The sequence below is a fragment of the Fukomys damarensis genome, unplaced genomic scaffold (assembly GCF_012274545.1).
Source record: "Fukomys damarensis isolate Sample0158 unplaced genomic scaffold, DMR_v1.0_HiC HiC_scaffold_12, whole genome shotgun sequence".
NCBI lineage: Eukaryota > Metazoa > Chordata > Mammalia > Rodentia > Bathyergidae > Fukomys > Fukomys damarensis.
The window spans coordinates 7,297,551-7,309,502 of record NW_022900924.1 but is presented as its reverse complement, the minus strand read 5'-3'; the positions used below and the strand labels follow the sequence as shown (position 1 = coordinate 7,309,502).

The following is an 11,952-nucleotide window of genomic DNA, read 5'->3' as shown; positions in this document are numbered from 1 at the left end:
AAAAAAAAAAAAAAAAAAAAAAAAAAAAAAGAGTAGACATATTTTGACATTTCACATTTATGCAAAGACTCTTGGCACTGCACTTCTCCTAAAGTTGATTCACTTTCTCAGAACCTCCTTATTCCTAGTTGGTTGAAATTATTATTATTATTATTATTATTATTTTTGTACTGGGGATCGAACTCAGGTCCTTGAGCTTGCAAGGCAGGCAGCAGAACCACTGAGCTAAATCCCCAGCCCTGGTTGAAATTATTAAATCAATCTGTAAATTGGAAAAGGAATGAACAAATCATTGTCAGAACGATTCCTGTCTTTGGGGAATGTGACGCTGACTGAGGAGTAATTTTGATGGTACACATTTCTTCTGTTTAAATGTCTTACAATAAAAAAGTATACTGATTGGGTGGGGGGACCCCAATAAGTACATAGTAAAGGGCTGCAGAAGAATTATTTTCCTCAACGTGGAGTCAGGACTATGAGTTACTGAACAAGACTCCACGGGCCACTTTGAAGTAGATGCTCAAGAGTGTAATTCTGACTCATAATACTTCTTACTGTAGACATCTAAAGTTTACAGCAATAAACTTTAATTATTTAGAACTCCGTTTTGGAGGTAAGCAATAGCAAGCTGAGCTGTGATTTCAGAGAGTTTATTTTCTACATCTTTAGTAGGATCTAATTTGAATTTCTGGGTTATTTTCAGGGTGCAATTTTATAGGCAAAGTGACCCAAAAGGAAAAAAGAAAATCTATACCTATAAGTTTGAATAATAATAATTAATAGTGAAATACTATTAACCGGAGCTCAGAGAGGTAAACTTTTCATCTTAGCAGATTAACAATTAAAAATCACGGGACCGTAGGCTATAATGTCAGTGACTGTTTACAACTTTGTTTTTTGTCTGTGTTCTGGGTACGGGGAATCGAACTTGGGACCTTGAGCTTGTGAGGCAGGCGGCGGCACCACTGAGCTAAATCTCCAGCTCTACAACTTTAAATTTACTGCTTATGTCTTAGAAGGCCCCCAAAGTTCACATTTACATGTTGGACACTTACCTTTTGAACTAGAGAGAGGACCCTGCTGTCTCCTCTTGGCATCGCTGAGAATGTCAATGACTAATGTGGCAAACTCATGGGCATTAAACCGAGCAAGTTTCTGTCTGCCCTAAGGGGGAGAAAATAATTGAAAACATTCCCCAATGTAAAAATATAGACATGAACAGTCTCCCCAAACCAGTCCAACTCTTTGTAGGATCCTACAAAGCTCCTCTAGTGCTATCACAGAGTAACCAATCACAGCCATAATCAAATCAAAACAGTCATGTTTTCCATGAAAACAGGTTCAAGCCATTTATGTAAGAAAATTCCTTAACAATTCAATTTTTACAACGCATATTTATTTTTGTGAGAAAAAATAAAATGACTCTGGCCCGGGGGGTAAACCTCAGTGGTGGAGTATTTCCTTAGCATTCACAAGGCCCTGCACTGCCTAAATAAAATAAAATGGTTCTACCTCATGCTTTTCTTCTATTAATGACTTAGTTTTGAAGCAGACTCAGTAATGAGAAATTAGCATGGAGGGAAATTTCTAAATTTCAAGACAAACACAATCATAGTCCAGATGTGGAACTTTATATACAACTGCTTAAAATTAAAACTAAAATATTTTCTTCATTTACTCACCATTTCTCCTCTTGGTGGATACTAAGGATATTTTCAACACACTATTATTAAATACAATGCTTTAATGAAACTCGTTCTGTGAAAAGCTAATTTATTAGAGCATTATTCCAAAATAAGGAATTTCAATGTAAAAGGATTTTTTTTTTAGGTTTCTACAACTGGTAAATAATTTGTTTTTCTGAAGTCTATAGTTATTTAAAATCCTATCTGTAGCATGAGAAAGTCTATCCTGCCTCTCACCACTTGGAGTATCTCATATATTTTGCTAATTTTTTGTTGTTTTGTTTTTGGTACTGGGGATCGAACTCAGGACCTTGGCTTGTGAGGCAGGTGGCGGAACCACTGAGCTAAATCCCTGGCCCTTTAGGTTGCTTTTTTTTGATTACTAGTAAGTTTAAATATTTTTTCACAAGCCATTTATATTTTTTCTGTGAATTGTTTTATATTCTTTCCCACTCATCTATTTACATCTATTGCTTTTTTAAAAATCATTCTGTGAATTATGTTTACGTGTGAATAAAGGATATTAAATTTTAATCAATCAAATCACTTAAAATACACATCCTGGCAAAATTACGTACCACGACATGACATCAGCCATTCCCCAAATACTACCAGTTACTTTTCAAACTGAGCCACTTGCCTGGTTTCGTGTTGATGAATACTCAGGATTGACCGGAAGAAAGGGGACGACGGTTGTCTCGGTTACCAGGGTACTGTGGTTTTGCGTGGCAAGCCAGACTAGCCAGAGGAAAGAGCCAGAGATAATCTCATCACACGAGGGGTGCCACCGCTCTGCTGGGAGGCGCGGCTCACGCGTTACTAGGGGGTTTTGGGGAAGAACCCTCTGAAGCCAACACATGCAAAGGTACATGACGACACATGTGTTATCAGGACAGTAGAAATTGGGCAAGTAAAGCACGGAGGCTGGTAGCTTGTTACTGCCCACCGATAACAGAAGCTTAAAAGATAAAGTCACACATTAAGTCACCTGCATCAGTCTCTCGCCTGTCAACTTCATCGTACACATCCATGGCAAGTTCTTCAAACAAATGATTACTTAGCTGCAAGTAAAAAATATCAGGAACACAAGGGACAATGATTAACACCAGGAGGATAAGAGGGGACTGTGACCTATTCACCCTTTTATCTCCAATGTCTTATTCAAAGCCAGGGTCTATGCCAACTATTACACATATAATAACATTTTAAAAATTGTGCAAATCCTCTAGAAGTATCTGCTTTCCGGAGTGGCTGCACTGCTCTGAGACACACAGAATTCCTGCTACCGAAGAGTCAAGAGGGGCTAACATGCATTATCTCACACTCATTTCCAGCTCTGCCTGGGATGGCACCCTGGAAGTCTCGTCTGCTCGAGAGCATTTGTCAGTTCCCTGAAATGTAAGGCTCTTAAAGCCTTGGTAAAATAAAGTGAAAACATGCCCTCTGTGAAGACAGAATGTACTGTGCACAAAGACGAGACTCAGACTGTGGCTGGGTGTCTGCTGTCCTCCTCAGTGGCAGTCCTTACCCCACAGAGCTGAGTTCCTAACAGAGCAAAACCTGACTCATCAGCACACTGTGTGGTGTCAGCTCTCGACACAATCACCACACAGGCTGAGGGGCCTAACAAGCAGTGGCTGGGGACAGGGGCGGGGAGGACAATCAGGCCTTCCCAACTCAGAGAGGATAAGACGCTGCCAGGGCAGCTTGGGCTCTCTCTATACTTTCTGTTTCATGAAACTCACCTAAGATGTGGCAGATGGGATTTTTCTTTTTTTTTTTTTTTTTTTTTTTTTTTTTTTTTTTTTTTTTTTTTTTTTTTTTTTTTTTTTTTTTTTTTTTTTGGTACTGGGGATTAAATTCCAGGGCTTTACACTGAGCCACATTCCTAGCAACTCACCCATTTTTGGTTTAATTTTGACACAAGGTCTTGCAAAGTGACTAAACTGCTCAGGCTGGGCTCAAGCCTGAGATCCTCCTGCCTCAGCCTTCCTGAGTGCTTGGATTACAGGTGTGTACCACCATACCAGGCTGATTGTGACTTTTTTAAACTGACTGCTTCCCTGCTCTGCCAGAGCAGATGCTCAATCTGTTATACTGCCAACTCTACATCCACAAAAAGTGCTGGGCACTTGGGGGCCTCAGGAAACAGCCACTTGCACACTAACCTACCGGTATTTTATGCACCAATTAAAAAATGCTGGCTACAGAGATCTCATAGGAACATGTGCAACATGTATAATACATTGCTGCCCAAGTATGATTTTCAGTTTTTTTTTTTTTTAAAGATACATATGAAATAAGAACTGAAAGAAATAGGCCAGGGATTTAGCTCAGTGGTTCTGTCTCCTGCCTCGCAAGCACAAAGACCCAAGTTTGATCCCCAGTACCAAAAAAAAAAAGCTGAGCTCGAATCCAAATCCTTTAGGAGTATAGTGACTGAGGACAATTCCCCGTTCTCTATTTTCAATTTCTCTAGTCTAGTCAAAATTACATTTATAATTAAAAACAAACTCTGAGAGCCAGGTGTGGTAGCACATGCCTATGATCTGTTAATCGGGAGATGAGATCAGGAGGATCATAAATTGAAGGCCAGCCTAGGCAACTCAGCCAGACCCTAACTCAAAAATAAAATAAAAAGGGCTGGGGATAGAGCCCAGTGGTAGAGCCCTTAGCCTAGCATGCCATGGCTCTAGTTTCAATCTCCAGTACCGCCAAGAGAAAAATAAAAACAAAAAGCCCTGAGAGGCTGGAGACTTAGCTCAGTGGTTCTGCCTGCCTCGCAAGTGCAAGGTCCTGAGTTCAATCCCTGGTACCCCAAAAAATAAAAATAAAAATAAAATAAAAGCCTGTTGTCAAATATGATAATGGACTGAGAGCTTTAGCTTGCTTCATAAATATCAGATTTCCCACCTGGGAGTGATACTGCGTGACTATAATCCTTATACTTTGGGAGGCTAAGGCAAGAGGATCATAAGTTTGAGCTCAGTCTGAGCAACTTAGTAAGGCCCTATCTCAAAATAAAAAATAAAATAGCTGGAGATATAGCTTTATGTGAAGCTCTGGGTTCAAACCCCAGTATCTCCCCCCACCAAAAAAAATCCAATTTCCCTCTCTAAGGGGAAATAAACTGGTATCATTATTACTAACGACAGTAACACAGTCAGGGATTTGGCTCAGTGGTTCCACTGCCTGCTTCGCAAGCACAAGGTCTCAAGTTCGAACCTCAGTACAAAAAAAAAAAAGAAAGAAAGAAAACAGAAAACAATAACACCAGCTAGCACTGGCTGAGCGATTACATCCTAGGTGCTGTGCTAAAAGCATCCTATTTAGTACTTTTACTATCGTCCCATTTTACAGACAAAGGAAATCAAGGCATAGAAGTTAACAGCTTGCCCAAAGTCACAAAGATAGTAAGTGATGGAATCAAGATTCAGGTTTAAGACCCAAATTTAACATTTACTAATATGAGGAATACAAGGACGTTCCCTGTTATTTTTAACTTTTCATTAGAGAGGGAAGGAGGGAGGAAGAAAAGGGGGCAGGAAGAAAGAGATAGAAACAGGGAGGAAAAGGACGGAAGGAAAAAGAAAGGAGGGAGGGAGGAAAGGAGAGGAGGAAGTCACGAAGGAGGACCTGGCACTGATAAGAGCAGCTACCTGCAAAGGGCCCACAGGGGTGGGGGAGTCAACAGGGATAACTGAGTAGCTCTGGTCCCTAACCCCCTGCACACGCCCTCCCTTTCCCATGCCCGACACCAAGGCACAGCAACACCAAGGCATTTGGCAGGGTCAAGAGGTGACCCTATGCTTGCCCACAGCCCAAGACCTTAAAAGCTGTGCCGAACCCTGTCCAAGGTATGTATTTAAAGCTACATGATAGACACCAGACATCACCTCAGCCTCCATGCAGATTTGACTAACAATGTAAGAGAGTTAGAGGGAATCTGGGTTTTATGAGGTTTAATTCATTTATAATAAATATTCACTTATATATTATAAGTAATTAAATGGAAACCACACAGTATTTTGTGCTAACTCCAAAGCTTATCATCTTTATCATCTTACCATATAGCAGTTAATTTAAGAAAGGCAAAAAAACACACAGACACACAATACCAGAGATATAGAACACAGAGACACCAAACAAATTGCATAAAACACATTTATTTCATAATACAGTTAAATACTAGTAAGGATAAATTCGTTTTATATAATACTGAATATTTTATGAAATTCTAGAAAAGGGTCTTCTGCAAAAAAAAAGAAACAAGAAAGTCATGATGCAGGCAAGCAGCAGTTTCAGAGTTGGGCTTTGGAAAAACTGCTACCTACACTGTGAATATGGGCAGAATTCAGGCCACTGAATGAGAAAAGAAACTGGACAGGGCAAACACTCAAGCAAGAGAGGACTCCCAGAGAGGACTGCAGGCGTCAGCTCTTAGCCTGAGTTAATCCACAGAGAAACTCCTGAACACACATACACACAATGGGAACCAGCAGACTGGCTCTGAAGGGTAACTTGGATGGTGCCCTCAAACGTTACGAAAACAAGATGAGAATCTTGGTTTTGATCCAGAGGACAATAAGAAGCGTTGAGGACAGTAAGTAATCTGGTAGCTAAAATGACTGGGAAACACCCTGTTGAGGCATCATTTGACGGGACTGGACAAAGGCTGACGTGGAAAAACTGCAGACACACAGAGAAGACTAAGAGGTCACCCGCGGGACTGGGAAGGTTCAGCACATATATGACTCCAGACTGCCAGCTGCTTTTTTTTGGTACTGGGGATCAAACCTGGGACCTTCAGCTTGCGAGGCAGGAGGCGGAACCACTTAGCTAAATTCCAGGCCCTAGACTGCCAGCTTTTAAAAGCATGAACAGTGGGTGAGAGAGCTGCAACTGTGGCAGGGAGTCAATCTGTGGAGTCCCCATCCCGCCAGCATCAGTTCCGATCACTCCCTAGTATCCCATCCTACGAGCCCAGAAGAAGTAATCCCAAGGAAGCGTGCCCCACTTACTCATTCACACTGAGAGATACTAGGGACTCTCGCTAGGAGAAACCATTTCCTACTGTCACAGACACAGACTTCACTCTTATCATGACACAGAAAAATGGGACTAACTGAAGCAGAGCCAGTGAACTGGACATATCAAACTTAATAGTGCTTTCATTCTTCACTGCTACACAACCCACGATCGACTTCTAATTAAACATCTCAAAGTCTGAGAAAAAATCACTTGACACAACAGTAACTAGAACTGAGAAAGGCACCAGCAGGATACACTGAGTCCCATCCTGAGACTCACAGTAAAAAGCGATACTCACAGACTGAAGTTTCTTCTTAGCAGCTTTTGCCAATTCAGACAAATCCAGGCTGCTAAGAAAATGTACAAAATGCATAAGTAAATCAAGAGAACACATTCATGAGCTCAGCAGACAATTAAGACACATAAGGGACGAAAATACCAATTACAGTCTAGGGACACTATCTGAGTCAAGCACTCAATAGCCAGAGACTCACTCAGTGAGGAAATTGACACAATTTGGCCAAAGTGACTCCTAGAAATACAACTGTCATACAAAAGAAAAAACATCACTCACCAACTAAAATGACAAAAATGATTGCCAGGTGAACCTCTGGGCCCTTACGTGAGGAGTCACAAATTTTTAAGTATTTAAAAAATAATCAAGGGGCTGGGGATGTCACACAGTGGAAGAATGCTTGCCTAACATGCATGAGAGACGCTGGGCTCTACCCCAGAGACACGGGCAGAGGGCAAGATAGGAGAAAACATGATAAAGGAAAAGTATGAAAAACCAGATTGCATCTGGAAGAGCAGTTAATCATTTCATAAATGTCTGATGGTATTTGTGCCACAGTAACTGGCTAAGCAGGGTTTAAGGTTCACTCCTACAGCATCCATCTTATAAACTGGGGTCAGCAAATTACAGCCTTATTTTTGTTAAGCCAATGAGCTAAGAATGGTTTCCATATTTTCAAATGGTTGGGGAGGATAGTATTTCACAAAGAAGTAGTATTTCATCAGGTGTGAAAGTTTTGTAAAATTCAAATTTCAGTGTCCAGAAATAAAATTTTAGTGGAACAAATATGTCCATGCGTTTATATAATGTCCACAGACGATTCAATCTATAAAGGGACAGGTGAGTAGCTGAGACAGACGCCGTATGGCCCACAAAGCCTAAAACATTTATTGTCTGGCCTTTGACAAAAAAAGAATTTGCTGACTCCTGTTATAGACAAAGAATATAATCTCTTATGATACAAAAATATTTTGGGACTATAACTTATGCCACAATATACTACAACTGGCTCACAGTGACCATATCACTGCCTCCAATTTCCTTACTAATTAATTGGTTATTTGTGCTCTTTCAAACTTAAGTTTTATATGGTTTACTTACAGCCGTCTTATTCCAAATTGTATAGCCATAAAAGAGAAAAATGTATGGGCTTTGTTAAACAAACTATATTACATTTAAAATACTATATAACCATGGAAATATGGAAACAGGTAAAACTGATTGGTATCTCCATGGCTTACCTGTCTGCCATTTGAGGTATTATAAAGTGCTGTCCATTTTTGTGATCTGAAACAGAAACCAATATATAGATATTGATAAGATCTGTTGAGGAACACCACTATTATTTTCTTCATTTAAGTTCTGCAATTTCTATTTTTCCATAATTATGAACCACATAAGGGAACAGAGGTTGTCAGGCTGGCTACAAATTCCCAAAGACCTGAGCAGTATCTAGGATTGCATTCTTATTTTCTTCTGGCAAAGATTCAGACATCATGCAGCAGAAGACCTTTGCTTAACTTAAACCTTACAATGAGTTCACCCCAAGAATACTGATTATCTTCAGCCATGGAAGAAATATTGAGGGAGCTGAATTAGCTTTTGATATTATATATGAGAACTTTAACCCAAGAGCACAAGTATTTTCTCCCATGTTTTCTTCTAGAGGTTTGAGAGTTTTAGTTTTATATTGAGATCTATGATCCAGTTTGAACTTATCTTTACGTAAGGCATAAATTTTGATTGAAGTTCATTTTCCTGCACATGGATGACCATTTCTCCCAACTGTTGTCCTAATACCACAATATTTCCCTCCCTTGGATCACTTTCGTACCACCTTTGTACAAAAAAGGAGATCCATTTCCAGATTCTCTATATTGTCTCATTAATCTAAGTGTTTATCTCTTTATTAATACCAGTTTCATATACTATAGACTTCTAACAAATCTTAAAATTGGTTGGTATGCTTCTTCCTACATTACCCTTTTGCAAAACTGTCTATTCTTATGTCTCCCCATTTAATTTTGTTTGTTTTTTGATACTGGGGATCAAATTCGGGGGACAGGTGCAAGAGAGGTGGTGGCACCACTAAGCTAAATCCCTGGTCCTTAAATTTTAGAATTTTAGTATGCTGATATCTACAAAAAAGTCCCGAGTTAAATTAAGTTTATATAGTAATTTGTGGAAAATTGATGTGTTAACTATATTGAGTCTTCTGATCTATAAAAATAGTATGTGATTCTACTTATCCAGTTTTTGTGACTTCTTTTATCAGCAGTTTGTAGTTTTTAGCATACAGATCCTATAGATACATTTATACCTAAGTATTTCATCTGAAGCTACTATAAATGGTACCGCTTTTCTAGTTTGCTTCTAATTTTTCATTGCTAGTCTAAAGATATGGTTGTTAGCTAATGACTTTTATTCTGCATCTTTGCTAAATGCAACTATTGGTGCCAGGAATTTTCTTGTAGGTTGTTTGGCATTATCCACTTAGAAATGATCTCATCTGAGTGGGGACAGTTTTATTTCCTTTTTCACTCTTTATACTTTTTTCTCCCTTGCCTTTACAGTAGTGATGTTGAATAGGAATGCTAAGAGTGGACATCCCAGCTTCGCTTCCTATCTGTGGGCCAATAGTCTTTCACCATTAAAAATGATGTTAGCTAATGGTTTTCTCTTTCCTTGGGATAAGCAACCTCTGCCTGCTTCTAGTTTGCTAAGATTTTTTTTTTTTTTTTGGTACTGGGAATCGAACTCGGGTCCTTGCACTTGCAAGGTAGGCAGCAGAACCACTGAGCTAAATCCCCAGCCCCTAAGATTTTTTTTTAATCATTCATGAATGTTGAATTGCCTGAATTTTTTCTGTATCAAATGATATGATTATTTGATTTTTCTCTTTTAGTCAGTTAATGAAATGGCTCACCTTAACTGATTTTCAAATCTGGAAATCCTTATTGGTTATGTTGTATTTTTCTTTTATATATTGTTATATTCAATCTGCTAACATCTGATGAAGATTTTTGTTTATGTGTATGAGGGTTATTTTCTGTAGTCTTTGCTGGGTTTAGTATCAGTAATGCTAGCCCCATAAAATGAGCTGAGAAATATTTCTTCTACTACTGTGGAGGGTTAGGGTTTTCTTAATAGAATTTTTTTTCTTTTTGGTACCAGGGATTGAACTTGGGACCTTACACTTGTGAGGCAGGTTGCAGAAACACTGAGCTAAATCCCCGGCCCTTAATAGAATTTTTCAAATGTACAAATTCAAATATTTAAAAATATAGTACAGAGGCTAGGGATTTAGCTCAGTGTGCTGCGCCTGCCTGGCAAGTGCAAAGTCCTGAGTTTGATTCCTGGTATGAGGGGAAAAAACATACAGTATAGGGCTGGGTATGGTGGCACATGTAGCACCTGGGAAGCTGAGGCAGGAGGATCATAATGAGGTTTCCCCACCCTGGATTACATAACAAGACCTTATCCCAAAAAAACCAAAAATAAAAAAATTAATTAAGTAAAAAATAAAAATACAGTATAGGATTATAGGACAGGGAGTAGCTCAGAAAGAGAACATTTGCCTAGCATGTATGTGGCCCTGGGGTCAATTCCCAGCACCACATTAAGGAAAAAGGTAATAGATAAATAAATGAATGAACAAATAATTACATATTTATAATATCCTTCCCCCCTTTTCTTGGTTTTTAGAGACAGGATCTTGTATGTAGTTCAGGTTGTCTTTAAACTCACTATGTATCCCCAGCTGCTCTTAAACTTCCAACAATCCTCCTGCCTCAGCCTCCCACGTGCTGAGATTATAGGCATGTGTCACCACACCCAGCTCTATCTCTTTCTTCTTGGGTAGGTTTTGGCACTCTATAGCTTTCAAGAAATTTGCATATTTTATCTAAATTGTCCAATTTATGTGCATAGTTATCATATGTTTTCTTTTTTATAGTGCTGGGGATCAAACTCAGGGCCTTGTGAATGCTAGGCAAGCACTGTATCACTGCCCTACTTCCCGAGCCCCTATTTTTAATTATCCTTTAAGGCCTTGGGGGTGGCTTTAGTGCTAATCTTATCTTACTATTCTTTCCTTTTTCAATCAGTGTAGTTAGGCATTTATCACTTTAATGACTTTTTTTCAAAGAATCAATTTTTGGTCTCAATTTTTTTGTACTGTTTTTCTTTTTCAATTTCACTTATTTGTTTTATCTTTATTTCCAGGTTTTTTTTGCTTGCCTTGCTCTTATTTTTCTAGTTTCTTCAAGGGGAAGTTTGAAGATTGCTCTTTGCTAAGAATTTAATGCTACAAATTTCCCCTAAGTATTGCTTTAACTGTATCCCACAAATTCTCATGTGTTTTCTTTTCTTTTTTGGGGGCGGGGGTTTGAGACAGGGTCTCACTATGTAGTTGAGACTGCCCTGGAACTCACTGTGTAGCCCACGCTGCTCTCGAACTCACAGCATCCTCCTGCTTCAGCCTCCCGAGTGCTGGATTACAGGCCTGTGCCACCATGCCCGGATTATTTTCTAATTTCTTGAGACTACCCTTTAGGCCCAAGGATTATCTGGAAGTGTGTTGTTCAATTTCCAAAAATTCTATGTTTCTAGTTTAATGCCATTTAGTCACAAAATATATTTTGCAGGATTTTAATTCTTTTGATTTGCTAATGTAAATTATAGTGGTTTACCTTGCTAAATGTTCAGGATGTACTGGAAAGGTAGATGTATTCTGATGTTGAGAAGAGTATCTATAAATATCAACTAGACTCACTTGGTTTTTGGTTTGGTTACCTCCATAACCTTACTGATTTTCTATTTAGTAGTGAAAGAGACGTGTTGGGTTTCCAACAATTGTGTTTGTTCTCTTTTTTCCCCACCAATTGTGGATTTGACCTTTTGTTCTTTCAGTTCTATGCTTACTTGCTTTATTTATTTATT

General features: G+C 39.0%; 1 protein-coding gene across 12 annotated transcripts in view; it reads right to left on the bottom strand.

Annotated features, from left to right (window-relative positions):
* Git2 (GIT ArfGAP 2) overlaps positions 1-11,952 on the bottom strand; it is a 51,673-nt gene that overhangs the window by 22,111 nt on the left and 17,610 nt on the right. For 5 of the 12 annotated variants that reach the window (XM_033762366.1, XM_033762368.1, XM_033762367.1 and 2 more), the window contains exons 8-13: positions 8,253-8,298; positions 8,113-8,118; positions 7,015-7,066; positions 2,674-2,746; positions 2,326-2,423; positions 1,056-1,164 (exon numbers count right to left, since the gene is read on the bottom strand). In XM_033762366.1, the coding sequence (XP_033618257.1) occupies positions 1,056-1,164; positions 2,326-2,423; positions 2,674-2,746; positions 7,015-7,066; positions 8,113-8,118; positions 8,253-8,298 (384 nt within the window). The remainder of the gene's footprint in view (positions 1-1,055; positions 1,165-2,325; positions 2,424-2,673; positions 2,747-7,014; positions 7,067-8,112; positions 8,119-8,252; positions 8,299-11,952) is intronic. The other 7 variants (XM_010603944.2, XM_010603947.2, XM_010603950.2 and 4 more) reach the window with 3 other exon arrangements.